Below are 27543 nucleotides of genomic sequence, written 5' to 3'. Positions count from 1 at the left end.
AGCAGGGGCAGTCACTCCCTGGAGTTTGAGGGAAGAAGACTGGCTGCTTAGAAGGCTGGAGCACCATGGACAGAGCAGTGCTGGGCAGGGACAGCAGAGCAGGAGAAGCTCTAGGGTTAAGGCTGCCAGACTGAGGCCCTGATACCAGGACAGAGGAGGTGCTGGGGCTGTGGGGAAGTGGCCCAGGGAAGGAGATTGCAGAGTTGGAGCAGGGGCAGTACGTGGCTGCCTGCTATAGGGTCCCTGGGTCAGCGGGCAGGCCCAGGCTCCCTCCTCTTCCCCCACTGGCCACTGAGCGAAGTGGCCAGTACATGGACTGCAGTCTGCCGCTGAGATGAGTGTCTAGAACCTGGACTGCAGACTGCCACTGAGGCAGGTTGGATTGAGGTCTGTCGGTCCCCCGCAATGGGGGAAAGAACCGAGTGGAAGAGGACAACGTGGTCGGGGAGCAACACGGGTCCTGGACGCAGAGACAGGAGTGACGATGGGTGAGACACCACCTGAGGTGACCACCACCACCAAGCTAATTTGCAGGATAGGCAGCAGAAGGCACCACAGCGGTGAGTCAAGCCCGTCACAACATGCTTAACTTTATACTTGAGTGAGCCCATCAATATTAACAGGACTACTCATATGATTAAAATTAAGCATGCGCTTAAGTGCTCTGCTGAATCAGGGCCATAACTGTTTACCCGATTTGGGAGTTGTTAGACATTGCATTTCTTGAAAGCCAAATTCCAGAGTAAAATTACAGGCAGTCTTTTCACAATAATTCGACAGCTAGTGATGACCCACCTTTAAGCTCTGTTTTGCATTCCTACATGCTACATTCATAGAGCTCATTCCTATTTTTCAAGCTTCTCTATCTTAACCAGCTCCTCTCTATTTGTAAGAACCACACAGGATATATGGCTTCTGCTGTCATTTGCACATGCTACTTTTTGAATCATGAAAGTGTCTCCTGCACAACTCAAGAACTTCTGTGATTATGTTTATTTGGCAGTAATTATGCTACCACAGCAGGCAGTTAAAATCCCCCTGTGAATTCACAACACTCAGAGAGTTGGTCTAGGAACATTTTGTTCTCATTTTTCTTATATTCTAACCCACAGAACTCTTAAGTTAGGGCCGTCAATGAGGGCTTAAAGGATAGATGGGGATAACTGGTGCTACCTTAATGTATTTATAATTGTTTTTAAAAGTTGCAAACACAACAATGTATAAAGAAATGGTTTGCATTTGACAGTTTGCCCCTTCCCCACTACTTCATATGCCACTCGTCCTTTCCTGTTGTAAACTCCTGGAGGCAGAGATCCTGTCTCTGTACATGTTTGTACTGTGCAGTGCCTCACACAAAAGATCCTGAGTGGGGCTCTCCTGTGCTCCCAGAATAACAACAAAAATGACAGCACTTCTCAGGCATTGTAAATATCCATTCATTTTTCCCTTTTGTCTGTTATCTCTCCTGTGCACATAGGCTGCTGCTATCTGTACTGACGCTCCAGTAGTGACAGTCATCCTACCCGGTGTCAGTTCTAGTTTTGCTTTTACTTACAAACACACCTGAGGGGAATTTTCAAAAGCACCTAAGGGGTGTAGGAGCAGAAATCCCACTGAAAGACATAGGGGCTTGTGCTCTTAAGGCACATAGGTGCTTTTGAAAAATATCCCCCCCCAGTGGATCAGTCAATCAATCCTCTTTATCCTCCTCTTTTGTCTCTGATAAACTCCATAGGCTGCCTTATTGGATGCAGGAAACAACCGAGAAATGGAACTAAGCAAAAGGTTCCCCTTTGATCTCCTTTCCTAGCTAAATATGCAGTGGAAACCTCTGGCAAATGTCTGCATGTGAGCTACTGCCCAGTAGCCACGAGCCAGGACCAGAGGGGGAAGGAAGGGAAGAAACGTATTTGAGAGATTAATGGGGCACTGCTCGGCACATTTATGAATGAGGAGGAGCATTTCCTAAAGAAACAGAATTTTTCCCTCTGGTCCTCAGGCACGGGGATGCACTCTGAATCTCTTCAAGCCCACTTTGCCCTGGCAGCTAGAGGGACCAAAATGAATTTCTTGTAGTACCTTTCGCTGTGAGGCGAATCTCGGTAGGAGTCAGGGGTCTCTCTTGCATGCCTCAGGAAGCTGTTGCAATCTCGTGGACCTCCTATGCCACTGAGGCGTCCTCTGGCTCCTGCTGGGCTCGTGTGCCTGCTGTCCTCTACAGAAGAACTCACAAGCACGGAGTGGCTTTCTGAGATAATGCTTTCTGTCTGACCGTTACTCCAACTGATAGAGGGGAGGGAGGAAAGAGGAGAGAAAGAGCTTTCATTTTAAATTCAATACAGGAGAAAACAAACTCACTGAAGTTTAACAATGGGAGAGCAAGGACTACAAGCAGCTCGAGATATGCCTGTTAAGCTCTATACCGGTTTATGGCAATCAAAGACCCTAGCTGATGTGAATTCTGCCATCCTACAAATGACAAGATGGTTTTATTTTTGTGACTATCAGCAGGTGGTTTAGTTTGGGGTGGAAAAGAGTTTTCCAGTCATTAGCAAGGCTTCTCAAACTGTGGATTGGGACCCCAGTGGGACCCGTTTTAATGGGGTCACCCCGGCTGGTGCTGGACTTGCTGGGGACCATGAGTAGTGGGGTTCAGGCTTTGGCTTCAGTCCTGGGTGGTGGAGCTCAGACTTCAGCTTCAGCCCCGGGCAGTGGAGGTCAAGCTACAGGTCCCCTTGGGCTGGGGCAGCGGGGCGCAGTTGGGTCAGGCTTTGGTCTTCCCTTCTGGGGTCGTGTAGTAATTTTTGCTGTCAGAAGGGGGGAGGGATCACACTGCAATGAAGTTTGAGAACCCCTGAGCTAGAGCCACTAAGTGATCTCACAGTATCTCCAACAACACACAGTATCTCCCCAGTTCAACAATTTGAATATATTAAAATTCACAGTACCAGTAATGGAACTCCACACAATCATATGGGCTCTTGGTAAACTCCCAGGAAGATAATTAGTTTTAGTGACAGGATGTCAAGTACCATACATCTTTAGATTAAAACCCCATGACCAGTGCATTTTTAAGCATCTGCTTTAGGTAATGGTGGCAGAACTGACATCCACCACTTTCTCCTTAGGCAGGAAGGTTTGTTTTCTCATTCTGGTACCTATGGCTGGGCGTCTGGGTGACAGTGGTGGAGTGATGCGTTGTCGAGGTGTAGTGACTTGTGGAAAACGACATCTCTGTCTCTCTCTCAATGACGTGTTCACTGGATATTACATTTTTAGATACATACTGCTGAAGAAACAGAGGTATCTCAGGTTTACACAGGGGAACGTACAGCACATCTGCACACACACACACATTTTTCAGATATTTATTATGGGTCCTGGGTGAGCATTACCCCTGCAAACATTCACCAGCCTTTGGTGGCTTGAAGAACAAGAAAATGGGTTTGTTCATAACCTAGTGACTACAAAAGAAAAAGCACCACGATCTACCAACTGGCAATTAGGCTAGTCTACACCAGGACGATTAAATATCCACTTGCTACATTATTGGTAAAGAAATATGTCCAAGGACATGCTGCTTTAAAGTACAGTGGTTATGAGCTCTGAGTTTCTTCTGCTAAAGCTGGTATTCTAACATCTCAGCCTCTGATCCAGAGTGATCTAGTGACTGATATCCAATGTTCTTCTGAAATGGCTGTACATGAAAATGCTCTGAATTTACTGTACATTAGAATAATTTCTTAAAGTTTCTAATCATTTCTTGGTGGAGAAATCCCACATTCCTGGAAACCCTGATCATTAATTTTTAGCAGCTAGCAGTTGAAAAGCCCTCAGATAAATGCAGTGGCTACCTACATTTACCAGCTGGACGTTTTCGGGCGGTGGATTGGGATGGTGGGGCCCATTGGCCATGTTCACCATGTTGTTCTGCTCAGAGCGAAGGCTCTGCCTAAGATGATCATGCAACTTTTTCCGTTGCTTCCTGTATGTGAAAGAGGGAAATGATTTTAATAGACAAAAGAGAGACAGCTGCACCATCCAGCACGACAGAACCACTTTATTGTCAACCCATGCCCATTGTTGAGGGTCTCTGAGCAATCCCTATCACCAGGGTTATAAGCACCGGCAGAGCTGTGGAAGGTGTGTGTGTGGGAGTGAAGGGAGTTGCAGAAGGACAGGAAAAGGTGAGAGAGGAGGAGATCCATTTCCAAAACTTACTCCATTTCAGAAGCAGTTCTCTTCTGAAGATCAGATTGACTAGATAGTGGACTGTTAGATCCAGAATGTCACCGACTTATATATAGCTTTGTTCCCTTCTACTGTACTGAGCTGCTGACCCTCATCACTACGCAATCAAAGCACAAAACGCAGTGGATGTGCTTCTGCCTTTGCTTGTGCATGTAAATACAATCTGGTGTTATGCAGACTTCTTGTGTGTTTGATAGCATGGGCTGGATGGACATGCTGGAAACGATTCATCTCTAACACATCGGTCCTATGGGTCTAGGATCTGAGCCAGGGAGCACCCATGTTACAAGCAACAGCTAATGCTTTGCACTGGCAGCAGTAGCAGATCCTGTGCAAATACCACCATGATCAGAAGAGCAGCAACATGCATCCTGCAGTGGCTGCTCAGCAGAAGCCCTCCAGTCCTGTACCTCTTCTGCCAGCCTTGCAGCTAGCAATGTGTTACTATGATGACTTTTCTCAGTCAAGACAGGAGGTAGCCCAATGTTTCATACTGTGTGTTCTGTGACAGCGCAGCTACAGAATTTGCCATGGAATTTCCCCCCCTTACAACAGAACTGTGCTCTACAATTCAAGCTTTCATGTAAAAATATATTTAGAGTTTTTATGGTTGCAGAGGAAATCTTGAAAATGTCAGTAAAGTGCTAACTGATGAAGTGAGGTTGGCCGAAGTGTGCAGACACCCTGCCAGCTCTGTGAACGGCCTCATTCATGTAAATGGCACGTTAACTCTGAAACCTAGTGATTGTCACATTGATGTCAACACTGTTAATAGGTTCACTGCTATTTTGACAAAAACATCCAACTATTGTGTTTCTGCCACAATCTCAAAATGTCTCGATTTCTCTTCTTAGACCACAACTTCTATGTCCCCTGCTCAGCTGCTAAACCTTCTATGAACACTTGTATGGGCTAATAACAAGCTGCCAGGACCAAAATCTATAGCACACCAAGGACTGAAACTGCAGTATAAAATGTATCAGGATTACAGAATTACAATTATGTTATTCAATTTCATACTTAATTTATAAATATCCTCCAGATTTGTTTGAAGGTACTGCAGAATTTCCACAATAGTGCTGCAGAACCCAGGGAATCGAGTGTAAAATTTAGGTCATTTACTGCAGAGTATATAGGGTCTTGCCTATAGTACCTATAGGACCCAAAACTGTCTACAGAAGTGTAGATATTTTAGCAGATAAGATACTTCAACCATTTTCAGAACTCAAGGGAGGATATTCCAGGCTTGCCAAAAAAACAAACAGAAAAAAAGAAGCTGAAGCTTCTGAAAAGATGCTGCAATCAAGGAAGCTTGAACGCAAAGAATGAATTACTCAACACTGTGCATTTTATAATTTTTGCATGAATTACTGGAGGCACATTTTGGCTTTTGTTATAATTTAGTGCAGTGGTTTTCAACCGTTTTGTCATTTGTGGACCCCTAAAAAATTTCCAGTGGACGTGCAGACCCTTTTGGAAATAGGGGATCGTGGACCACAGGTTGAAAACCACCGATTTCCACTCCTCCTGCACTAGCGAGGCCAAGATGTAGCAAAGTTTGCCTGGGTGCACTACAAATAGAGCAGAGTCAGGAGGTATGATTGCTACACAATTCCAATGCACAAGACTTAAGGCAAGTTAGGGAACATGATTCAGATAGCCTCTATGCTAGAACCTGGAATCGTGTTAGTGGATAGCTGTGTGGTAACTAGGTTCCCTGACTCAGCTGTATTTGTAGTGTAGGTGGGTCCGAAACAGGCTTAGATTCATAATTTATGGGTCAGATTCTTAGCAGGTATAAATGGTATAGCTCCACTGAAGTCAATGGAATTCTTCCAATTTGCACCATGTGGGAATATGGCCCTATGAGTCTCTGCTACTTTTCCCCTTCAGTAATATAGCTGGGTGCATTTTGCAAATGTGTCATTCTTCTTGCATTTAAAGGACATTAACTAAAAAGAAATTGCAAAAGGAAGCTGAGAGGAAAGAGTAATGGGAAACCTAATGTGCACATCCTTCGTTCTGCGACGTCTCTTCATTAATTTAATTGCTGTGCAGATAGAACACTTTGGAATTAAAGATTCACTGTTACATATCATCTTCACACTCCATCAGCAGTGTCATTTGCAAAGATGCCCACGCATTTCTAGATCTTTCTTTTTACATATTCTTTTCAAACACATGTGGGGTTTTCCTAAAGATAGGACGGGGGAAGAGGGAGCACATCTCCCAAATGCCAGCATGACTCCACTGCCACATTTTGAGGGTTTAACCTATCAGGCCCCTTTTCACATTCATAAAGTGCTTTAAAAATATTTCACAGGCCACTGACAGCAATTCCTGATATTTCCTGCCCTTCCTGATTATCAAGGGCTGGTTTGGATTCCAGCCTGCTTTAGGTGAATCCTAGAGGTACTTTAGGATGTGTATGCTTAAAACGCTGTAGGTTAGAAGCCTGATCCAAACCCTACTGTCCATTGGTTTCAGTGAACTTTGGATCATAGAATATTAGGGTTGGAAGGGACCCTAGGAGATCATCTAGTCCAACCCCCTGCTCAAAGCAGGACCAATCCCCAAATAGCTCCCTCAAGGATTGAACTAACAACCCTGGGTTTAGCAGGCCAATGTGCAAACCACTGAGCTATCCCTCCCCCCAAGTTCTAGAACAGCAAATCTAATGGAACATCTGCTTTTTGCAAATGTGGTCACGTATGATACTTTATTTTGGTGTTTGGTAGGTACAATTAGAGTTTTATAAAAGCAGCAAAAGAATTTGACAGCGCAAGTCCTATTGACTTTCACTGGGACTTGTTCCAATGTTTTTTACATTAGCCCCATAATTTTCAGAGACATTACAGCATTTAACAGCACATGTCTATATTTACAACAATGTCAAATTCAATCCTTTAGTCTTTTGGATTTCCAAGTCCCTACTGCTGCTGATCTTGTTCTCAAATACTTACAAACTAGTCTGATCTTTTTACTTCTAGTCTCCAAAACCCATATTTATTAAAAAGCTGAGGTCTGTTGTCCCATCATGATTCCCATGGGAATTATGAACATGTGACAAAAAAGGAACAAACAGATCAGTAAAATTAGTTTGACTCACATTCTAATTGGGAGGATTAGTTAATAAATGTTTGCAAAGTCCTTTGATATCATCTAAGGTGATAAAATTAGTATTATACTTTCACCTGCTATTGAGTGAGATTTGTATCTACCAATATTTAATTCGTTTTGTCACTTACATTCGAATTTAGATAAACACAGATTGACTTTGCATGATGAAATCATCATGCCTACATACATGCCCATCACTTAGCAATGGTGTGAATCAACAATGCAAGCCTCTGGCAGGTTGCAATCAGGCGCTGACTATCACCCCACAACTGTCCAAAGGAACTACTCATGGAGTGTAAGCATTACGTTCAGCTGTGTGGTTTTGCGATATAAAGCCCTTAGGGATAATCACAGAGATAAAAAGGAAGAGAAAAGTTTACTTGGTTTTGCAGTAGGCCACAACACATACGATGCCAACTACAAGGAGAGCAATGCAGATGCCAGTTATGGTCAAGACCCTTTTCTGGTATAGTTCCTCTGCTTCTAGAAAGGGACAAAAACAGAGAAGATTACAAGATGCAGGCTGACAATTCGAGCAGATGACAGTGGACATGCTACATACCACCACACAGGATTACACAGTAACACAAACCCATGATCACCGTGCACTTCGGGCAAAACTCTACTGCAGGATCAGAACTTAATCTCCTAACACAATATCAGTGGCTAGTGGATGCCAAAAAAAAATAACAAGTAAAATAAAAAAGATACTGATATTGTTAACTAGAACAATATCCAAAATCTGACTTTAAAACTGACAAAATATCAACATTTGCTGAAAATAAAAACACAATGCACTAAGGTAATAATGTGATTTGAAAATGCTTTGGATGTTTTGCTCTTGCAAAGACAGCTGGAATAAAGGTTAATTCCCAGGCCCAGAAAACAAATTTAGCTTGTTTCTTCTTCTCTTATTTTGTTTTAACATTCAATGTTGTCCCTTTCCTCCAACCCCCCGGCTCCCCAAATCAAATTTATATCTCAGTGGTCTTTACAGGAGAAATTTCAGAGTATCTTTTGACATTCGTAACATGAGGTTGGCTTGAATTTGGATCACCAATGAAAATGAGACAAATGGTCAGAGGTCACTAAGAGGCTCAACTGCTGAGCATTATCACCCCAAAATATGGCAGTAGCAATTATTAGTGATGCACTGTATCAAAGAAACATTATGTGATTACTTACGTATCCAGATTTGTATTAAAGGAATGGTCCTAACTAGAGGGTAGCCTTGCCGCTGCTGAAAACCTGTTCTAGTCAGTGATCTCATTCACAGAGATATTTCACCATTCTAAAGAAATCATTAGCACTAGCCATGTTTGAGTTGGCTCAGCCTTCACATTCCGTCATCGCTCACACTTGGCAAAAGCATCATTGTATGTTGCAGCAGGGAAATGTTATGCTTAGAACTTTGAACTGGAGCCACGTAGGCCCAGATCCTCATAGGCATTTAACTCCCACTGAGCGGATCTGGGCCCAACTGAGGGTTGACTCAAGACATGACATTGGGAATCTGGCCTGTTTCCCTCTCTTTGGGACTGAAATGGTCACCAAGGTTGGGCTTTTAAAAAAATTTGCCCCTGGATTTAGTCAGAATTCCCCACGACAATCGAGAAAAGTGGCCCTAACAGTGATGTGATGCCAGCAGGAACTTGACCTTAAACCTGGCAGAGCATCATCTTGACACCAACGGGGAAACAGCCATAAGAGAGATTTACAAACAAAAAGAAACGCAGCTCCCCACCATGGTGGGGACTGAGCCCTGGCGGAATGGATACGGGATTTGAAATCTGCTGGCTTGTTTCCTAGGGGGTAGTTCTAATTGGTGTGCCCTTGATCTGTCAGTCTGCTTCTGACCTCACAGGAGTAACCTAGGGGCATGAAAGGTCACTGCCAGGCACAGAGATATACTTACTGTTGACCTGACACTGATCTGCCCTCTGATCCCTTCATACTAGTTTGTGGCAATGCTAGTCACCCTTACTATCTCTTTAAACCCCAGGAGCTAAATGCTTCACTGTCTTATGTCCCTTGCAATCCCACCAATGTCAATTGAGCTGTAGGCAGCATGAGACAGTGAAGAACTGCCCCCAGCATATTATGACATGGCTAAAGCAAAGGATTAGCAACATGCTCTGGTATGCCGTGGGCTGCCTCTGGTACCCAGTGCGGGAATTTGGAAGAAATTTCCCACCATCAGGGACTGGTTGTCCCTGGAAGGGTTATACCTCTGAGTGGCCTATAGAGGTGGCTTGGCATAGTTTTAAATTAGCTGATGGTACTGAGGCTCTCGGAAAGAAAGTCAGATTTGTCAGAAAGGCTTTAGGAACCAACAAGTGTGTGTTGGTGTCTATTTCTAGGCTAAGTGTTATAGTGATTGGCAGTAGATCCATGTGGCTTTCTATGTCATATGATCTGAGTAAAGGGGGAAAGTGGAGCATCAGGGGACGGGGAGTGAGATTGGATGTGGGGATTGGCCTTACATCTCCATGAAGGTCCTGATTCTTCATGTTGCGAAAGGGCCAATTCAGGAGTTTTGGTTGGGAGACTGAACGTCCTGGTAATAAAGATATATCATACTCATAACATATGGTGGGCCTGTTAGGCTACTATTTAGAAATGGAAAAGGGACTTCAGAGAATTTAATTGACATCTAGGTAGCAATCCTAGATTTGTATTACCTAAAAATAAATAATTTCCTGAGAACCTGTTAAGTAATTTAAGAAATGTTGTGGTTGATTGTTGAGGCATAACCCTCTATCTGTGTATGTACCACCCCCTGCAGAATTGCAGTGGTTATGCAAAGGTGTTCACAAAAGCTACTCAGATATTGTGTGTCCTTTAAGGCCTGGCACTCTTTAGAAACTAATTGTGTAAGGTAACCATGGAGTGCAAGTTTCAGTGTGAATGGAAGTCTTCCCAAAATAAAAAATAGTATCTTAGTTTCTATGATACAATGCACCTTATCATGAAATGAACACTTCCTGCAAGCCAACCTCATTGTAAATCAAAACACCGGTAAAGAGATCATGAACACTGTCAGACAAAATTAATAGCACTGAGTATTAACAGAGGGGAAGAAGAAGTCAGTGTGGTAAAACTAGAATGTTGCAAAATTTATTGAAGAACTCAAAATCTAAGAACAGGAAGTCAAAAGGGGAAAAAAGCCCAAAACAAACATGACAGACAGGAAAAGACAGAAGATGAAATACAGGGAAAGACAAGGTTATAAGTTAAGGAGTCAACTGCAGGCCTGGCACAGCATGCTTGATACTAGAAAAAACAGTGAAGAAATGCTTGAAAAAAAGGTTTAAGCAGAGTCCGAAGGGATTTCTCATACAGCATAACTCCTAGCCTAGGCTAGTTAGAGGCTTCCGTGAAAGTACTTATTGGTTAGCCAAGCAAATGGTGTATTGTGAGGGCACAGTTAACCAACATACAAGAGAATGGTGTTAAATACAATATACGTATTAAATCTAAATTCAAAATGACTTGAACTGGAAGTCTGGTTTCATATTATCAAGCATTAGCATATATTTTATTCTAAATAACTCTGGAAAAGTCCTGCTCTGGGTTATATCAGTGTAAATCCTATTCACTCCAGAGGCATCACTGAGGTTACACCGGATTGACATTGATCTAATGGAAACTAGATTCTGCATGGTGATAGCTTTGCTAACAGTGTTAGAGATGTTTAGGCTTGTTATAGGTACGTTGGTGTGTCCTGTGGTGGTCATGTGGTGTCTGTCACGTGCAACATGTAAGTGGACACGGTGGTTTGTGTGTGTTTATGAAGAGAATTTTGCATTGACAGTCCACCGCCTCCTCATGGGTGTGGAGCACAATGCATTGTGGATACTACAGGACAAGCTCTACGAGCCTGATTCTGAGTGGTGTAAAGGGACCTTTGGGTAAATGCGGGGGTGTAGATAGGCTGACTCACCCCCACAAAGCCTCCTGCTGGTGACTTTTGGAAATTAGCTCAGTTCCGCTCTGGAGTGCCCTCTGCAGGCTGGTGATCCGCCTGTCCTCTGGCCCCTGTGTCCCTCCCTGGATCCAGTGCCCTTTTACATGGGGTGCTGCCCCCTGACAGTAACCCCTTTCTCTCCGGGTCTCCCCTCCCTGGGGAACCCCCACCCTCTATCCCCACCTTGCCTCAGTATATGGCTACTGCCAGTCATTGTCTGCCCCATGGTGTGGGGCTAGACTGCAGTATCAGCCTACTCATCATTGGCAAGGTTGGGTTTGGACGTTTTGCCTCGGCCTACCCCTGGGCTGCCCTCTGCAACCCCCAGTACCTATTAGCCCACTGCTAGGCCGCAGCCTGGGGCTTTCCAGGCTAGAGCTCCTCAGCTCCTCTGCCTTTCCCCAGCCCTGCTTCACTCAGGTACCATATGTCCAGCTCCCTGCAGCCAGGCCCTTCTCTCTCTGCATTCAGAGAGACTCTTCTGGGCTTCTGGCTCACAGCCTCTTTTAGGGGCCAGCTGGGCCTGATTGGAGCCTACTTTCCCCAATCAGCCCAGGCTTCTTGCCCCAGCCTAAAGGCTGCTTTCTCCGGCCACAGCCCCTTCCCAGGGCTGTTTTTAACCCCTTCAGGGCAGGAGCCAGGGTCCATCCTGCTACAGGGGGATTCACTGAATTCATGAATCCCTTGCTAATGGGACCCCTAGGGAACTGCAAGCACAATTTATACCCCAAAACACCAACCCGCTTGGGTGCTTGCTTTATCCTTAGAATGCCACCTACCCTATCCTGAGCAGTGAGTCCCCCTGGGGCACAAAGGCCTCCAGGGGCTCAGAAGTTCAACTGGCAGCTCCCAGAGCCAGCGCATGGTTTGCATATTGGACAGAGTGTGTGTGTTTGTATAGAAATGTTAGTGCTGCACATGTCCTCCTGGATATTACAAGCCATGCGAAGCTCTCCCATGTGAGCTTTATGAGAGCAAACACTTAACGCTCCAGGCTTTGCATTCTGCAGCCATCGTGATCTGTGTAACCTGCTTCTCTTGACATAATTTAAATGGAGTATGGCATGAAAGGCAGGTAAATGAAATACTGCAGAAGGGAAGAGAGAGACAGTGCCTGGCTCTTCACAGAAATGGAGGGCACAAAGACTTCCTACCCACTAGCGGTGGCCTGTCACAACTGTAGTCTCTGCAGCCAACAGCACTCCAAGGGGGTGGGTGGGAAGGATCAGGTCACAGGCCTGTTTCCCCAATGCCAGCCTGCAGAATGGCACAGGTAGAGCTGGGGAAACAGGCTGCATGAACCAGCTATGAATGTTCTGAACCACAATCCATGGTTATTCAAGCCAGTGCTCAGCATCACACTCAGAGAGGGCCTGGGACAACAGAGCTCTTTCTTGGTCAATAACATGTAAAGATTTACCAAACACAGGCCAGATCCTCAGCTGGTTAAACTGGTGCAGCTCCACTGACTTTAACGGAGTGACCGTGAGACACTTTCATATTCATTCGTTTGATTGGTGTAACACTTACAGATTCATTTAATAATAGTTTGTAGAACAACAACTACAGTGTTGAAGTGTTTTTTTAAAATTATGTGGAAGAAGTTCAAAACAGCCTGGGAAAAGTCCTTAGAGAAATATATGTGCAATGTGAATTTACAGATGGTTTTTCCTACTGACTCTTAAAAAATCCTTTATAGGTTTGTTAGTTCTTCCTCAAGGATGCTAGAATAATGCAAATCACCATTACCCTTAAATCATAATAGTGAACTATGTGTATGTCATTAATTACAAATTGCCCTAAACTAATCATAATTACTAATGTATATGGATTTAAGTTTGTTCTCTAACAGCCATTTGTGAAAATTTAAAAGAGAGAATCATATCTCAAGTGAGAGTCTGAAGCGCTTTAAAAAGCTCTTTCCTGATAGAGGTTTGTATATGAGCTAAAGTCTGCAAATGAGTCTGCGTGGGATTTCAGCAAATAATTCGCCATACATTATTTTAGTAATAGAGTTTCTTCTACTATAGCACAGTACTAGTGCCAGACTTGTAAAGGTATTTAAGTGCCAATGAGAGTTAGGCACCTAAATACCCTTTAAAAATCCGGCCTTTGCAGAATATTTTGCTTTGATTTTTTTTTCTTCAAATTTATAATGGTGAGCACTCCACACGCTATTTCCATGGCTATGAATTAATTATATTTAATCCAGGCAATTTTAATAGTAATCAAAATTAATTCTCTTTTGCAAATAATGAAAAAAGACAATTTGTATAGTTCATATTTTGTAAAGAATTTTAGGAAATTCCAAATTATAATGAATTAAATCAAATTTAGCTTCATTTTATTAATTCAGCCAGTTCAAGAAATGTTTCACCTCCTGCAAAACATTAGTCATATGAGCAAGGACTACTCATTAAAGGGTTGGTAAGATCAGGCTCTAATCCTTATATTTACTGCACCATGGTGAAAATGGTACCTATTGTCAGTGCTTTTGCCCTTGCATAGTTTGGATTTATTATTGGATGGATTGAGCCCATTTCGTAAACTTCAGTATCTGTAGGGAGGCTTGTAAACTCTTACTCAAGTATCTAAATATCTATTGCAGGCAATCAAGTGCTGAATAAGGCACCTATCTATGGATTTTGTCACTCAATTTTACTTTGAAAACAGAGTTCAATATTGCTTATTTTGTTGCAGTATTTAAGTAGCTATATTATCATCTTGTCTTTTTTTAAAGACAGTCCATTAGTCAGTTTGCTTAATTAATTCAGTGGGCATTTCCAAAACCCAGCCACACCAAAAGATCATAACTAATGCTAATGTAACAGGTGTTCAGAACCATCTGGCACAAAAGTCTAATATGGCAACTTCAAGGCTAATGCATATGAAATCTGGAGATTTAAAGTATCCTATGCTAATTAACATTCTAGTGAGTTAATCACAACTAGGAAGTCAACAAAGGTTATTGTTATAGCTGTATGATCCCTTCTAAAGCATAAAGAAATTGGTTAGAAATTGAAGGAGGGGGGAAAAGGTTTTAATCTCTCAGGCTCTAAAATCTGCAGGCTAAAAGGAATGATTGGTCCATACCCATAAATTCAATCCCAAGATGCTCTGCCAATGCAGAAAGTTGACAAAAAAGAAAGAAAAGGGAAAAAGTTTCAGAAAAGAGCAATACACCGTACTCAAACAAATTACACATGAATATTACGGCTGTTCTGTGTCTGCACACTGAAACAGGACGAGTGGCGTGTGGTTAATGGGGCAGTGCTCAGATAAGCGTCTGTAAGCTTGCGTGTCAATAATGGTTGTATTAAAGGTGTTACACACCAGAATAGGAATACGGCATTTGCACTGGCACAATGCAGTGAACCCAGCAGTTAACCCTTAAAGATCTTACTGAGCGGTAATGGAAGTGTGGCTAGGGGGTGATGCTTGAACTAGTTTATTTTTAATAACTGACAATTAGTCTATGGAGTCCTTACATGAAGCTGAATTACCCCTGCCGGAGATGGGATTTAGGGGGTGCTTACTCCTGGTTTCTGAAAAGGTGATTCTGATGGGCGACACTACCATTCTTGTTATTTAGGGGCAACTTCATCCTGGCCATTACTGTTTTGTTTGATGGGAACAGATATCTGCAGCAGAATGTCAGCTTCTCGCACAGCTCGTGACTGCAATGGCGTTCCACACCCATTTACACTAGCTGAGGATCTGACCCATTGTCCTTAGGCCATGCAGCCCCTGCAGAATCCTCCCCTGATAGCCGGCCATGCATCCAAAGGAAAAACCCAGTCTTGCAGGAGGATGTTTGGGGGGGTGGTAGGGGAGCTGTCACTCTGATAAAATCAATGGTCTAATCTGGCATTCCACAGCCAGCACCAGTGGGGAATGCAGATTCCCCCGTGGCTGCGTATTCTGGGAGACCCATATCATTTCCATGGGTGGAGGAGATTGTTTTCTTCTGGATAGAGCCCACTTTCCTTTGTAGAGCTAAAAAATGCTGGATAAAATCCTAGCTCCACTGGCATCAATGGCAAAATTCCAATGGACTTCAATGGGATCACGATTTCACTACTCTGTGCTTTGGCTAACTGGGTTGCATAACAAAGTTATCCATCCAAATCCAACAAATATAGAATTCTCTTCCCATTGGGTGACACTTAAATCAGATTAGCTTTTGCTTCTGATGTTTTTGTTTATTATGAAATTTAGAACCTGACCCTAATTTTCTGTGGAAGCAGGTATTCAATTAGCTTACCCAGGTTGGGAAGAGTGATGTGCACAATTCTTTCCTTGCCTGTCAGTAACATTTGAAGGGTTAACTCAATTGGAATCCATCCAGATTTCTTTCTTAGGAGCCGGTACTACATGCCTAGGTGAACACTGCTAACAATACACATTAGTTGCATAGAAAGCTTGGTTGAATCTTCAAGAAAATCAGTGACATGCTCATGCATAGATATTACTGTATTTGTGTTATTTTATAGGTAAGCCTGCTACTTTGGCTCTAATTTAATTTGAACAGAAGTCATTCATATCATGCAGCTTCTTTTTCAAAAAATTCAGTGGAAATCGGTCCTTAAAACAGGAACATACTCTGGCCATAAGACCTAAAGAGAAACCATGCTGAGGAAACATGCAGCACTCATTCTGATCGTAGATGGCATAAGACTCTCATTTATCTTTGCTCTTCGGAGCTCCATTCTCTTTTTTTGATTAAAAGAAAGCAGAGTACCTCAACACTTTTCATTTTATACATCGTATCCATTCCCATTTCATGTTGTTGTCTCATATTCACCATATGCAATATGCTTCCTGTTGAACTTCTGCCCATGTGTTTTCAAAAGAAACACAAAGATGATTTTAAATAACTAAGTTCCATTGTAGATGTGATTTCATGTTGGGCAAACTTTAAAACACATTCTTTAAGGGTAAAATTTTCAAAAGTGACTTAGGGCCAGATTATTATAGGTATTTAAGTGTGTAGCTCCCATGGATTTTATCGGGAATTAGGTGCCTAAATACCTTTAAAAATCTGGGCCATAGACTCTTAGTAGCCTCAGTCCCATTGAATCTCAATGGGACCTAAACTCCTAAACTGCTTTTGAAAATGTATGTTCTAAAGGCATTTTTGAAAATGTTACCCCAAGTCTAATTTAAACTTGAGAAGACAGTAAATGTTCATTTCTGAGTGATCCTCCCCATCATATAAATGTCATATCATTTTATATGCTTCAGAGCACTGGTTAGGCAATTTAGATTGGAAAAAAAAATGTGGCCTTTGACTTTAATCTTGGGGTGAGATGAAGGATAAAATTTTCAAATGCAGGTAAATCGCTTAGGAACCTGAGTACCATGAAATGTCCGTAGGACTTAGGCGCCTACATAACCTAACCACTTTTGAAAATTTTACCTGAAAACTTCTAATACATCTGTTAGCCAAGGGTCTATTTTGGAAATTTGTATGAGCTTAGAGTAAATCTGCCAACTGTAAATTTCAAAACCTAAAATATTATTTATGTGTAAAAACTGAAAAGTGAGGAAGGTACAGCAATCGGCAATTCCAGTGAGAGCTGGAGCTATCACTAGAGTATGTCAAACCTTGCCCATGATCCGCTGTAATTTATTGGCCAGACAAATCTCAAGGTTACATGACAGAAAAGTCTCATAATTGTCACAATAAATTATTCAACCATGGAAAAAAAAATGATCACCAAGCCTGGTAAGGCTAAAATTGACCAAATTGAATAAGTGATGTGTATTGCAGGTCTTGCCTTCAGGAATACAGGTTTCTTTCCCACATTTAGTCCCTTCTGCCACTCTAATGCATTTTATGTGAGTGTGTGTATATGTACACACACCTCATATATACCCCCCCCCATGCAGATATACCACACAGCTACTGAGAGACTCACAATTAAACTGACAGCCTGGCATGGAGTCCTCAGGCCACCAGGGACAGGATAAAAGGAGAAGATGCTTACCTGTGCTTATGCTCTAGAGCTACCTGTTCCATGCTGACTGAGCACTGCGGCTGTAACCTGAATCCCGTGGGAAAATATGTACACTAGTTTTGCACATGTTCCCTTTAGACCTTCTCCTGACCTCCAGAAATGAACCCCCTCCCCACCTGGCATGGCAGAGGAAGAGAGTAGATTGTACTTGGGTTCTCCTGCTAGAGACTCAATTATAGGATGCTGTAGGGACCCCCAGATTTTTCACAGGTTCATAGATTCCAAGGCCAGAAGGGACCAATGTGATCATCTACTCTGATCTCCTGGCCACAGAACTTCTCCAAACTAATCCCTAGAGTAGATCGTTTAGAGGTAGGAAATTTTGCCCACTTGCAATCCTGATGGTAAATATTGCAATACAGGAAACCTGTAAATTGTCATATCACAGTGCAAAGCCCTTTAACCACAATCGAGCATGCTCATGAAGCTGGAAGCTTCTACAACGTTTTCCCCTCTACTTAAAGGAAGGAAAAACTATTTTTATATGGGGGAAGTTGCCTTAACTAAGATACCTATGAAAAATACCTCTCTTTTCAGCACAGTATGAGAAGTACAATATTCTTACAGAGATATATTTGTTGGGTCGAATCCAGGGCTCCTTACCTACACAGCCTCTCATTGGGGTATGTGGTGTACATTTAGGATGGGATTTTCAAAAGCACTCAGCATTGGCGTCGCTCTGCTCCCACTGAGTGTCGAACTCCCGCTGACTGCAGCCACAGCAGAACGAGGCCAATGCTTTTAAATATCCCACCCTTTAAGCTGAATATTAACAACAGAAAAATGACATTAGGATTTTAATAGCTAATCCAAAGGTCTTTGTATGGAGCCGCGTTGAACCATCCGCTTCAAACCAGACGTGTCTCTTGAAATCAGTGAGGAGTTCTGCTTGCAACTGGATGGTACAATCTAGCTCCCATTTTTTTTCTTTTTCTATCGGTGCTTGCTGTGTTTAACATCTGATTTGCTCTGAGCTTACCTGACTAAACTTCATTAAATCAATTGCTCAGTATGTGGGGTATAGCATAAGCTCATGCCTTTCAGCCCCAGATATAATGTTAGAATGATTCTTTGGATCAGGCAAAGTTATCTTTTTAATTGTATGGCTTGACCTATACTTGGCTGTAAAACAAAAGTCATAGAAATGCTGCTTTATTGATTTTTCTGGTTGTGAAATGTGCTCTCCCTGGACTCCTTTCAGAAGTGTCATTTTAAGATTTGTAGCATCTTAAGAAATGCCACTTTATGCTTCAGATCTATTGTATATAGAAAATGCTAGAATAAAATAGAATGGCTGGATTTTCAAAGTAGCCCAAGGTAGGTGCTCTACACCAACTGAATTTCAATGGGGTTGTCAAAAATACCTCAGTGATTTAAAGACAGGTGTTCCATTGACTTCCAAAAAGGCTTGTGCTCCTCAGTCCCTCAGAGTATGTCTGCACAGCAAAAAAGCCCCACAACAGTGAGTCTCCAAGTCTGGATGAATTAACTTGGGCTCGTGCTCTGGGGGCTAAAAATTGCAGTGTAGATGTTTGGGCTCAGGGCTCAGAGACTCTCCCCCATTGCTGGATGTCAGAGCTCCAGCTCGAGTGGGAAGTAAACATTGCTATTTTCAGCTCTGGAGCATAAGACCCACAAGCCCAAGTCAGTTGACCTGGGCTCTGAGATTCGCGGCCTCTGGGTTTTTTTGTTGCAGTGTATACATACCATACCTGTAGGTGCCTAATCCCCCCAGGGAGTTTTGAGGATCTGTATGTTAGGTGCTTTTGAAAATCATGGCCTGGGCACCCAAAGCCTTGTTTAAAAATCCCAAGCATAGATAGAAAAATTAAAAACAAATGAGAAAAACCTGTAAATATATATTTTTCTGGGTGGAAAAAATGAATTTGTGGTTCATGTCTGAGTCTCCAGTTGAATTAATTTGGGAAAAGCATGATTTAGCCTTTGCGCTACTTTTATTTAAATAAATGTTCTAACACTTGTTAAAAGCACAGAATATTTGGCTTTCAAAATAATAAATTCATATTCATAATTACAAATCTAATACTCAGGTAACAAAAGCACTGCACAGCCTAAAAAGGTATTTTAGCTTTTGGGTTGATAACTCACACTAGTAAACCTTTCAAAACACAGTATAAAATAAATACTGAAATGCTGTGCAGTTGAATCACCTGCCGTTGTCCTGGGGATTTGCCAGGGTAACTCCCATGATAGACACTATGAATTATGTATGTACATTCTTTGTTCACTGATGTAAGAGAAGACCTATGTCTCTATTAGGGCTCCAAAATGTCCAGTGTGTGCCAACAGCTTTTTAGCCTATGCACTAGTGGAAATCTAAACTGAGCAATCATGCAGTCTCTGAAATTTTTCAATGCTAGTGAGTGATTCATCAAAAATAGTTCATATAGAACTGCCTTTACATCATAATGCAGTGGGACGCCAGCAAAAATTAATTATGAATAGTGAATGTGCATTAAAAAGGTAAACCCCAGGCAATTTTCCTCTATTTTACATCTGACTTGGTTATATCTGAAGGCACAAAATAAATATGCAACATATTTGCGCTTTCTCATTATTAAATAATAATTACTAGTTAACAAGACCCTCCAAAAGGAAGCTTATGAAACTATGTCACTAAGGCCCCAATCCTACAGTGTCCAAAGGAGTCTACATGGCACATTTCTTCAGCCATTTAATCTGGCTCTGAAATATTTGATCTTTTGCACCTGTCCCCCATAAATAAGAAATGTCAAGCAGTATCATTTATGTCCCCTTCCCCCCTTCTCTTTCTTCATGTAATTTTCTTCCTACTGAAATGTAAAATGTTTGGATAATAAAGAAAAAAAAGCCCTCACTCCTGTTTGAGTGTGTTCATTTGATACACCTGGAGCATGTAAATTGCCTTTACCTTTTATTTTCCACTGCAATTTATGTATATCCCTTTTATTTGGAAGGTTACTATCTTTATAAAGCGATTTCTGTTTTAGTGCTGGGATTTATTTCTTTTAGCAAATAAAAAGTGAGACTTTTTTAAATGCATCTTTGAACTTCTTGTCAGCTACAGCTCCATAGAACATCATTCAATATTAATTTCAGAACGCTCCTAAGTCTTAAATACCCAAACATCAATGCCAACAAATCCAACAGAGTACTGCAATTGCTTTTGTTATCATTTTCATGCAACAGGCAGAGGCAATCAATATTAGGTCTAAGGCAATAAATCTAATTACAGGTAAAAAAAAAAACAAATCTGAGGAAAGATGCAGCGACAAAAAAGCAGCACTGACTGAGCATGCTCCTATTGAGGCAGAGACAGAAAGGAAGTGGACGTACTGTAGAAGCTGGCCATTACGTAGTTTTGGCAGCGATCACCAGTAAATTCATTTGGGCACCTGAGAGGAAAAACAAAAAAATGGTAGAGAAAACAGAGAAAAGAGAAGAGGTGAATATACACTAAGAAAGAAGCTCCTTCAGTGTGAACTGATTTGACTTGGTGAGTTCACCTTCAGAAACTGAATCTTGGTTCAGCGTGTCAAAATGGCTCAAGATGTTGAGAGCAGCCCACTTGCTTTGCAGAAGCCCCAAACCAATCCAGATCACAGTATATTTCAGGATGCGAGAAAGTCACCATTCCAAATTTCCAACTTGCTTTTGTAAAGTAGTTTTCGCAAGGCAGCTAGGAAATGAAATCTGTACAACATTCATCTCAGTCTACATATTCCTTTAGGGTAGCAATTTACAGCATTTCACCAACCAAGAAAGTTGGCAGAGTGAAACAACAACAACAAAATTCTGCAGAGGATAAAAAGGATCCAGTTTAAAAAAAAAGTCACACAAACTAGTAACATATTTGATGCTGATAATGGCATGGTGTACAGATTAAAGATTAAGAGAATCAAGCTATAATCAGAATCAAAGGATGCCAATTCCAGCTCAACTGTGAAAACACCAAGTAATAGTAATTGTGTTGCTGCAGTTGGGGAGAAAGCAAAGTTCAGATTATTTTAACATACTTTCTTGGTTTTGGATTTTCATGGGCAGAGTGTCAGTACATCTTGCTCCAGTGAATCCAGGTTGGCACCTAAAGGGCAAAAATGTGATAAGCAATAGAACACCAAAACCACTGAACTATCAGACTGGTAATTGCTTTCCTATGGAACATGGAGAGTCTCTAAATGACTTTGGGGCGTAAGGGGAAGCAACTAATGAAAAGTATAATGAAAGAAAAAATGTGTCCTTGGAGAATTATTATTGTGTAAAATTAAAAAAAATTATTAGAGAAAATCTGTGGCGTTTTTAAAAAAGTCAGCTCTAGCACAAATGGACAACTCATTGTTCATTCCTGAGACACTGATTAGGGAGCCACACCAAATTCTTCCAATTAATGATATGGTGTTGGACAATAATTTTACATCCTTGCCTTCAACAATCATGTATATTGCAGGACCTATGGAAATTCTACGGACTTTCATATTTCTTTAATACCTTCAAGTTCATGCTTTTATTTATTATCTTTTTTAAACACAGCTTTGTTCAAGGCAGCAGTTATGATTAAACGTATCTGAGAAATAGAAAAGAGGTAGACCAAAAAACGACAAGCAGGGGGGTAGATATAAGTAGCCTCCTCCTATCTTTTCAGGCACATGGCACACATCATAATCCTTGGAAAAATGCAATATGAATTCCACTTTGGTTGAATAAGGAACTTCGTCCCCCCATGTTGTCCATGACCAGCTTTCTGCAGCTGCAGCCAGCTTTTCCTTCTTCCTCATTCTCCTTGACTTCAATGCAGCTTTTGACACTGTGCGGGACTTCATTCTGTAAAGCCGGCATAGCTACACAGGCTTCTCTGGTTTCCTTAGAACATGTTTCTGGTGGTCCTTCTATGGAGTCCCACAAGGTTAATTCTTGGCCATCTGCTTTTCTCCTACCTACCCATTCCATTCTCAGTGCTCTATTAATTATCTACCTTTTACCTTCATGCTAAATCAAGTTATGTCGACACATTTAAATTAAGTTCTAGTTATGTCAAGTTATGCTTTCTTCTGTTTGTTTCTAAAGCACTTCATGTACTTGCTCCAGCCTGCTTCTCAGACCTGGTCTCTCTCTAATGCTGGCCTCCCATTTGTACCGTCTTGCAATCTAAATTCAAGAGCATTCTGATCTGCAGCTGCATTCATCTACAGCAGCCTTCCTGTACCTCTTCAACCCCTATCAGGTTTTCAGTTGCACTGAAATCTCATTTCTCACTTGCCAAGCTTTTTAACGTTCTCTCTCCCTCTGCTCACTATTATCTGTAGCCTTAATTAACAATAAGGATATGAACACACTGCACTTACATATTAGTTGTATTTTTTAAATACAACTGGATGCATCTTTGTCCAGGTGCATTGCACAAGATTTATTTTCTTTCACTACAGGTACATTTTGGGTGTCTGAAGAAGTTTTTTCTAAACCGATTGCTGTAGAGATGAATCTGTTTATCAAAGGAACAGATTTTAAGCTTTTCAAAGCAAGGATACTGTCTTCTGATGTGTTTGTATAGCCCTAGCACATTAGGACCCTGATCCCAACAGGGATCCTTGAGCACTACCATAGATAAATACAATAAAGAATGAAATAATAAGGACAGAGGAAAGTTATGCCACTGGGCAGGGAAGACAGTTGAATTTGGATTTGTATTAGAAAACTGGAAGAAACAAAACTGCAATAGATGTTTTATCCTGTTAATTTAATTCTTATTTTACATTAGACTTTTATGTTAAGTACCCATCCTCGTAGTAGTAGTAATGATACCTTGCTCTTCCACAGTGCTTTTCATCACTAAATCTCAAACAAAGGGCTGCATGATGCTCATGCCTACTCTGGATTCCCATCTCCTGACTCAGGCCAAACTTCAAATGACGTCTATGAGCGTTTTGCTGATTAAAAGTCTCAGTATCAGGCCCACAGTCACTGGACTATGGGGGCCACTTGCTCCTTGTTCTGTTCCTGTTGTCAGCAATGGGTGCGGCTGCATTGGTGTTGGCAATAATTTATGGGCTAGTGCAGACGGGACTAAATCATTTCCAGTCTGAGCTGGGTCAGGCTTCTTGACACAGTGCTGAAAACAGTTTAGCTGTGTTTATACTAACACTTAAACTGTTGTCAACACTGGTGCAGTTGCCAACCATTGCAAACAAGGGATAAAGACTGACCCAGTGTGGACAGGGGGTCGGATGACCATTTCCATTTCTGATTATTTGTGCATGTGAAAGGCATTTTATTGCAGACAACCAAAATTCAGTGCAGATTACAATTCTGCTTTTCAAGCTGTCTCTGGATTACACATGTATGAACAGGTAATATTTGAAAGCACCTTCTTATACTGTAATTTCTACAACACTGTCACTAGTCATCACTCTCTTTTTTGGTTACCCAAATAGCATTTTCAATTCTTTCCTTTTCTATATATGGGCCAGTGTCCACTCTGTTACACCAGTATAAATCAGAATAAGGCCAATGAGAATAAGAGCTGCTCTGGATTTACATCGGTATAACTGAGAAATTACTCTGGGGCTGTATCTTCTCTACCAGCTAATTAGAGGCTATACAAACTATTAAAGAAATCAGATGGCTTAAATCATCAGGACCACAGCTCTTTCTTTGATCACATAAAAGAATGTCTAAAAGTTTTTCTAATCCCTGATGATTTTGTGTTCAGTGGTTTTTAATTTTGTAAAAATCCATGTTTTGACTAACTGTACATATTAACAGAAAAGATCAAGAACAAGTCCCTTTACTATAAGAAAATATGTAGTACAGGTAGGTAGCACAAGAATATTTTATCATCATTTACATGAATCACTGTAAGAACTGTGTGCCTTTAACTGCTTAGTTCAGAACTGTTAACACTATCCTGCCTCTTGACCCACTCAGACTTGGCAAATCTTTCTGTTAGCACTGTAATAAGCTTCCCTTTCACCCCCTCAATTAACAGTTTTCTGGATCATAACATTAATTAATTCCTACTCTACCCATTCCATTTGCAAACAAGGATATAGAATATTATAAAAATAAGAAATTCATTCTTTTGCTGTTAAGCAAGGTTAAGTAATGTCTATCTGCTAGAAAGAAGCACTGTTTTCAACCACCGAAGCCGTAGCACAAAACGTAGCACTTTTAGGGAACAACAGCAGCAAAGGCAACACAAATTGTATGGTGTGTTATTAAGGAAATATCAAATTAGCATAATCAAAAGTGGGTTATGGAAAGACTGTTCAAAACAGGGCTTGTAAAAACATGAAAAATACTATACACAGTCTTCTCCAAATAAGAGAGAGCTGCTAACCATTCTCCTTTTCACAACATTGTCAAAATACCACATGGTCTGGCACTATTAGACTTTGGGTAAAATTTTCAAAAGCCTAAAGCGTGGGCTACACCTAAAAATTATACTGCCTTAGCTACATTGCTCAGGGCTGTGAAAAATGTTGCACCCTGTGCAACATAGTTAGGTTGAACTAACATCCATTATGCAGAAGGTTAGGTCAGTGGAAGAATTCTTCCATTACCCTAGCTATTGCCTCTCAGAGAGGTGGATTAACTACAGTGATAGAAAATGCTGTTTCATTGATGAAGGAAGCATCCACAGTAAGGGACTACAGCAGCACAGCTGTAGCCCTGTCGCTGTGATACTGTAGTATAAACATGAGTCCCATTTTCAGAAGTGATGTCGGCACTTAGAAGCCTATGTTTATGTCTGCACTGCAGTCAAAGGTGTGACTGCCGCTCGTAGACATACCAGCCTATCTTTAATCTAGCTAGCATGCTAAAAATAGTAGCGAAGACCTGGTGGCACAGTTTCAGCATGGGCTGTACAAGGCTGCCTGGGATTATAGGTGTCTACTCGCATTGCTAGCCCACGCCAGGGTCTGTACCAGCCTGTCTCCACTGCTATATTTAGCCAAGCTACCCAGATGAAAGCTAGCGTGGGTATGCCTACTCCAGTTGCAATCACATCTCCGACTGCAGAGTAGGCATACCCTAAGTCTTACTGAAAGGAAATGGGTATGTCTATAATGGAATTAAAGACCCATGGCATGGACTTGGCTGGCTCAGGCTCATGGAGCTCGGGCTGTGGGGCTAAAAGTTGCTGTGTAGATATTTGGGCTTGGGCTGGAGCCTGGGCTCTGGGACCCTTTGCCTTTGTGGAGTTCCAAGCCCTTAGCCTGAGCCCCACAAACTCAAACCACGTGGCCCTGGCCAGCCATGGGCATTCAATTGCTGTGTAGACATATCCAATAAGGTGTAGGCTTCCAAGGCCCAGATACTCAAAGGTATGTAGGCATCTAGCTCCCATGGGAGCGATGCACCTAAATATCTATGAAGACCTGGGCCCAAGTGCCTAAATCACTTTTCAAAATGACTCCTTTCTCATTTAGGCACTTTAAAAAGTTTTACCCAATGTCTCTTTAAAAACCCCTTCAAACCCCTCTTTTTTAGACTGAAATTATTCTATTTAGTCCAGGATTGTAATTAGACTACACAAAAGAGAAATGTATACAACACTGTGCCACTATAGATGTCGTTCTATGCAACATTTCAGGTACAGTCCATTGTAGATATATACACATCTCAGAAATAAATCCAGATAACTAACAAACATCTCTAAAACAATCATTTTTTGCTCAAAATGTATACTAGTATCAGTGAAAGCAAAATGTGACACAGTGTTAATCATTACACCTTCAGTTTTTTGGAAATCAGTTTTGATTGCACAACTTCTGGCTTTAGCAACAGGAGACAGATTCACAGGGGCTTACATGACCAGAGACATTGCCTGGAAAATTCCATGGTGGTTGTGCATTGGAGCCACGTTTTTTGATTCATGATAAAAACAATTTAGAACAATGAGACTCATGCTTTAAAAATTTTGTTTTTGTTCTCAACAGATGGAGCATATGGAAAATGTGAACTTGCTACCAAGGCAGAAACATGAAGAGCAAGTACCATCTTTCAAGTTTTCTGATTCCATGGGCACATTCTGGAAAAAGATTTGTTATCACAGTAGACGGAAGCAATGTGTCCTTGACAGATATTTGTTTTAACAAACACTTTAAAATAGACATCCATATCTGTAACCATGCAAGAAAATAATGCTATTTTGTTTCTTCAGATTTGCAGTATGTACCCAATAAAACACAATTCAGATTCTCATGTCACTATATTGCAGAGACATTTGTCTTGTTTTGTTACAGTATAAACAGCATCAGTGCTAGTAAATATCAAAGAGACATAGCAGAAGCATTGCAAACTAATTGTGAGCTTAGCTCTCCTTTATAGTGAGATCCCTTTCCATTCCTTTAGTATAAATAAGAATCAAGCCCTGTGATTTTACATTGTAATGACTTCTCCAGATATTTTTTGTGCTACCCAGAAAAGTGCCCTGCACAAATTTTGGGGAGTTATTTTTGTTTTCATTCTGATTCTAGATTTAATAGTTATTTCTTTTCTACATGGAAAAAAACTCGTTTAAGAGGGTCTGGGATATTTAACATAAAATAAAATTACACTAATAAAGAGCAAACACTGTCAGATCTGGCAATTTAAAAAAAAAATCCCGAGATACAGTGAAAAAGAAGTGACTCTAAATCAACAGTGCAATAACAGTTAATAGTAAAAATGTTATGCACACAGCCATTGGGCTGCTATGAAATGTTCTGAATGGGGTATGAGGAGGAAACGAAGACGTGGAAGCACAGGAGCTGGTTTCTGGTAGGTTCCCAGGGGTGTATTATTAAAATTGGGTCATCTTGCACTGCTCGGTTATGATGCTCATGTAATTTAGTACAATTGTCCAAAAACAAAGTTGGTACTTTTACATTTAAAGAAAATGGTTATAAACAGCCATAGAATAAATAGTCAGGATTCCAGCAGCTGGGGAATTCGTGAAAAAACAAATCTTGTTAATTGCAGGTAAGGTCCACAGAAAACGGCAAAATTGAAGTGAACAGAAAGTGTTTCACTAGAGTGCAGCCGGTATTTCCTGGAAGCAATTTCTATCTTCTCCTTTCCATGTGAAAGCAAGGCGTCTCTCCACCCTCACTTTACATGATGTTGCAGAAAAGCAATTATTGGGTTTTGCAATTATTGGGTTTTGATTTTTAGCCTTTATAAGACTGAAAATTCATGTGATTACAC

The 27543-nt window shown here is 41.3% G+C and overlaps 1 protein-coding gene and 1 long non-coding RNA gene across 11 annotated transcripts in view; one reads left to right on the top strand and one right to left on the bottom strand.

Annotated features, from left to right (window-relative positions):
- NRG1 (neuregulin 1) overlaps positions 1-27543 on the bottom strand; it is an 843690-nt gene that overhangs the window by 9462 nt on the left and 806685 nt on the right. For 6 of the 10 annotated variants that reach the window (XM_030566617.1, XM_030566618.1, XM_030566619.1 and 3 more), the window contains 6 exons: positions 20695-20753; positions 14432-14455; positions 7752-7854; positions 3859-3985; positions 3159-3289; positions 2080-2283 (listed from right to left, as the gene is read on the bottom strand). In XM_030566617.1, the coding sequence (XP_030422477.1) occupies positions 2080-2283; positions 3159-3289; positions 3859-3985; positions 7752-7854; positions 14432-14455; positions 20695-20753 (648 nt within the window). Of the gene's footprint in view, positions 1-2079; positions 2284-3158; positions 3290-3858; positions 3986-7751; positions 7855-14431; positions 14456-20659; positions 20754-21374; positions 21443-27543 lie in introns of those variants that run through there. The other 4 variants (XM_030566614.1, XM_030566615.1, XM_030566616.1 and 1 more) reach the window with 4 other exon arrangements.
- On the top strand, positions 98-26567 carry LOC115653384. The gene is made up of 2 exons (XR_004000914.1): positions 98-560; positions 26295-26567. It is a non-coding gene; the product is annotated as an uncharacterized LOC115653384 (long non-coding RNA).

The sequence above is a fragment of the Gopherus evgoodei genome, chromosome 6 (assembly GCF_007399415.2).
Source record: "Gopherus evgoodei ecotype Sinaloan lineage chromosome 6, rGopEvg1_v1.p, whole genome shotgun sequence".
NCBI lineage: Eukaryota > Metazoa > Chordata > Testudines > Testudinidae > Gopherus > Gopherus evgoodei.
Note: the sequence above shows the minus strand (reverse complement) of the source record. Positions and strands in the feature narration are given on the sequence as shown.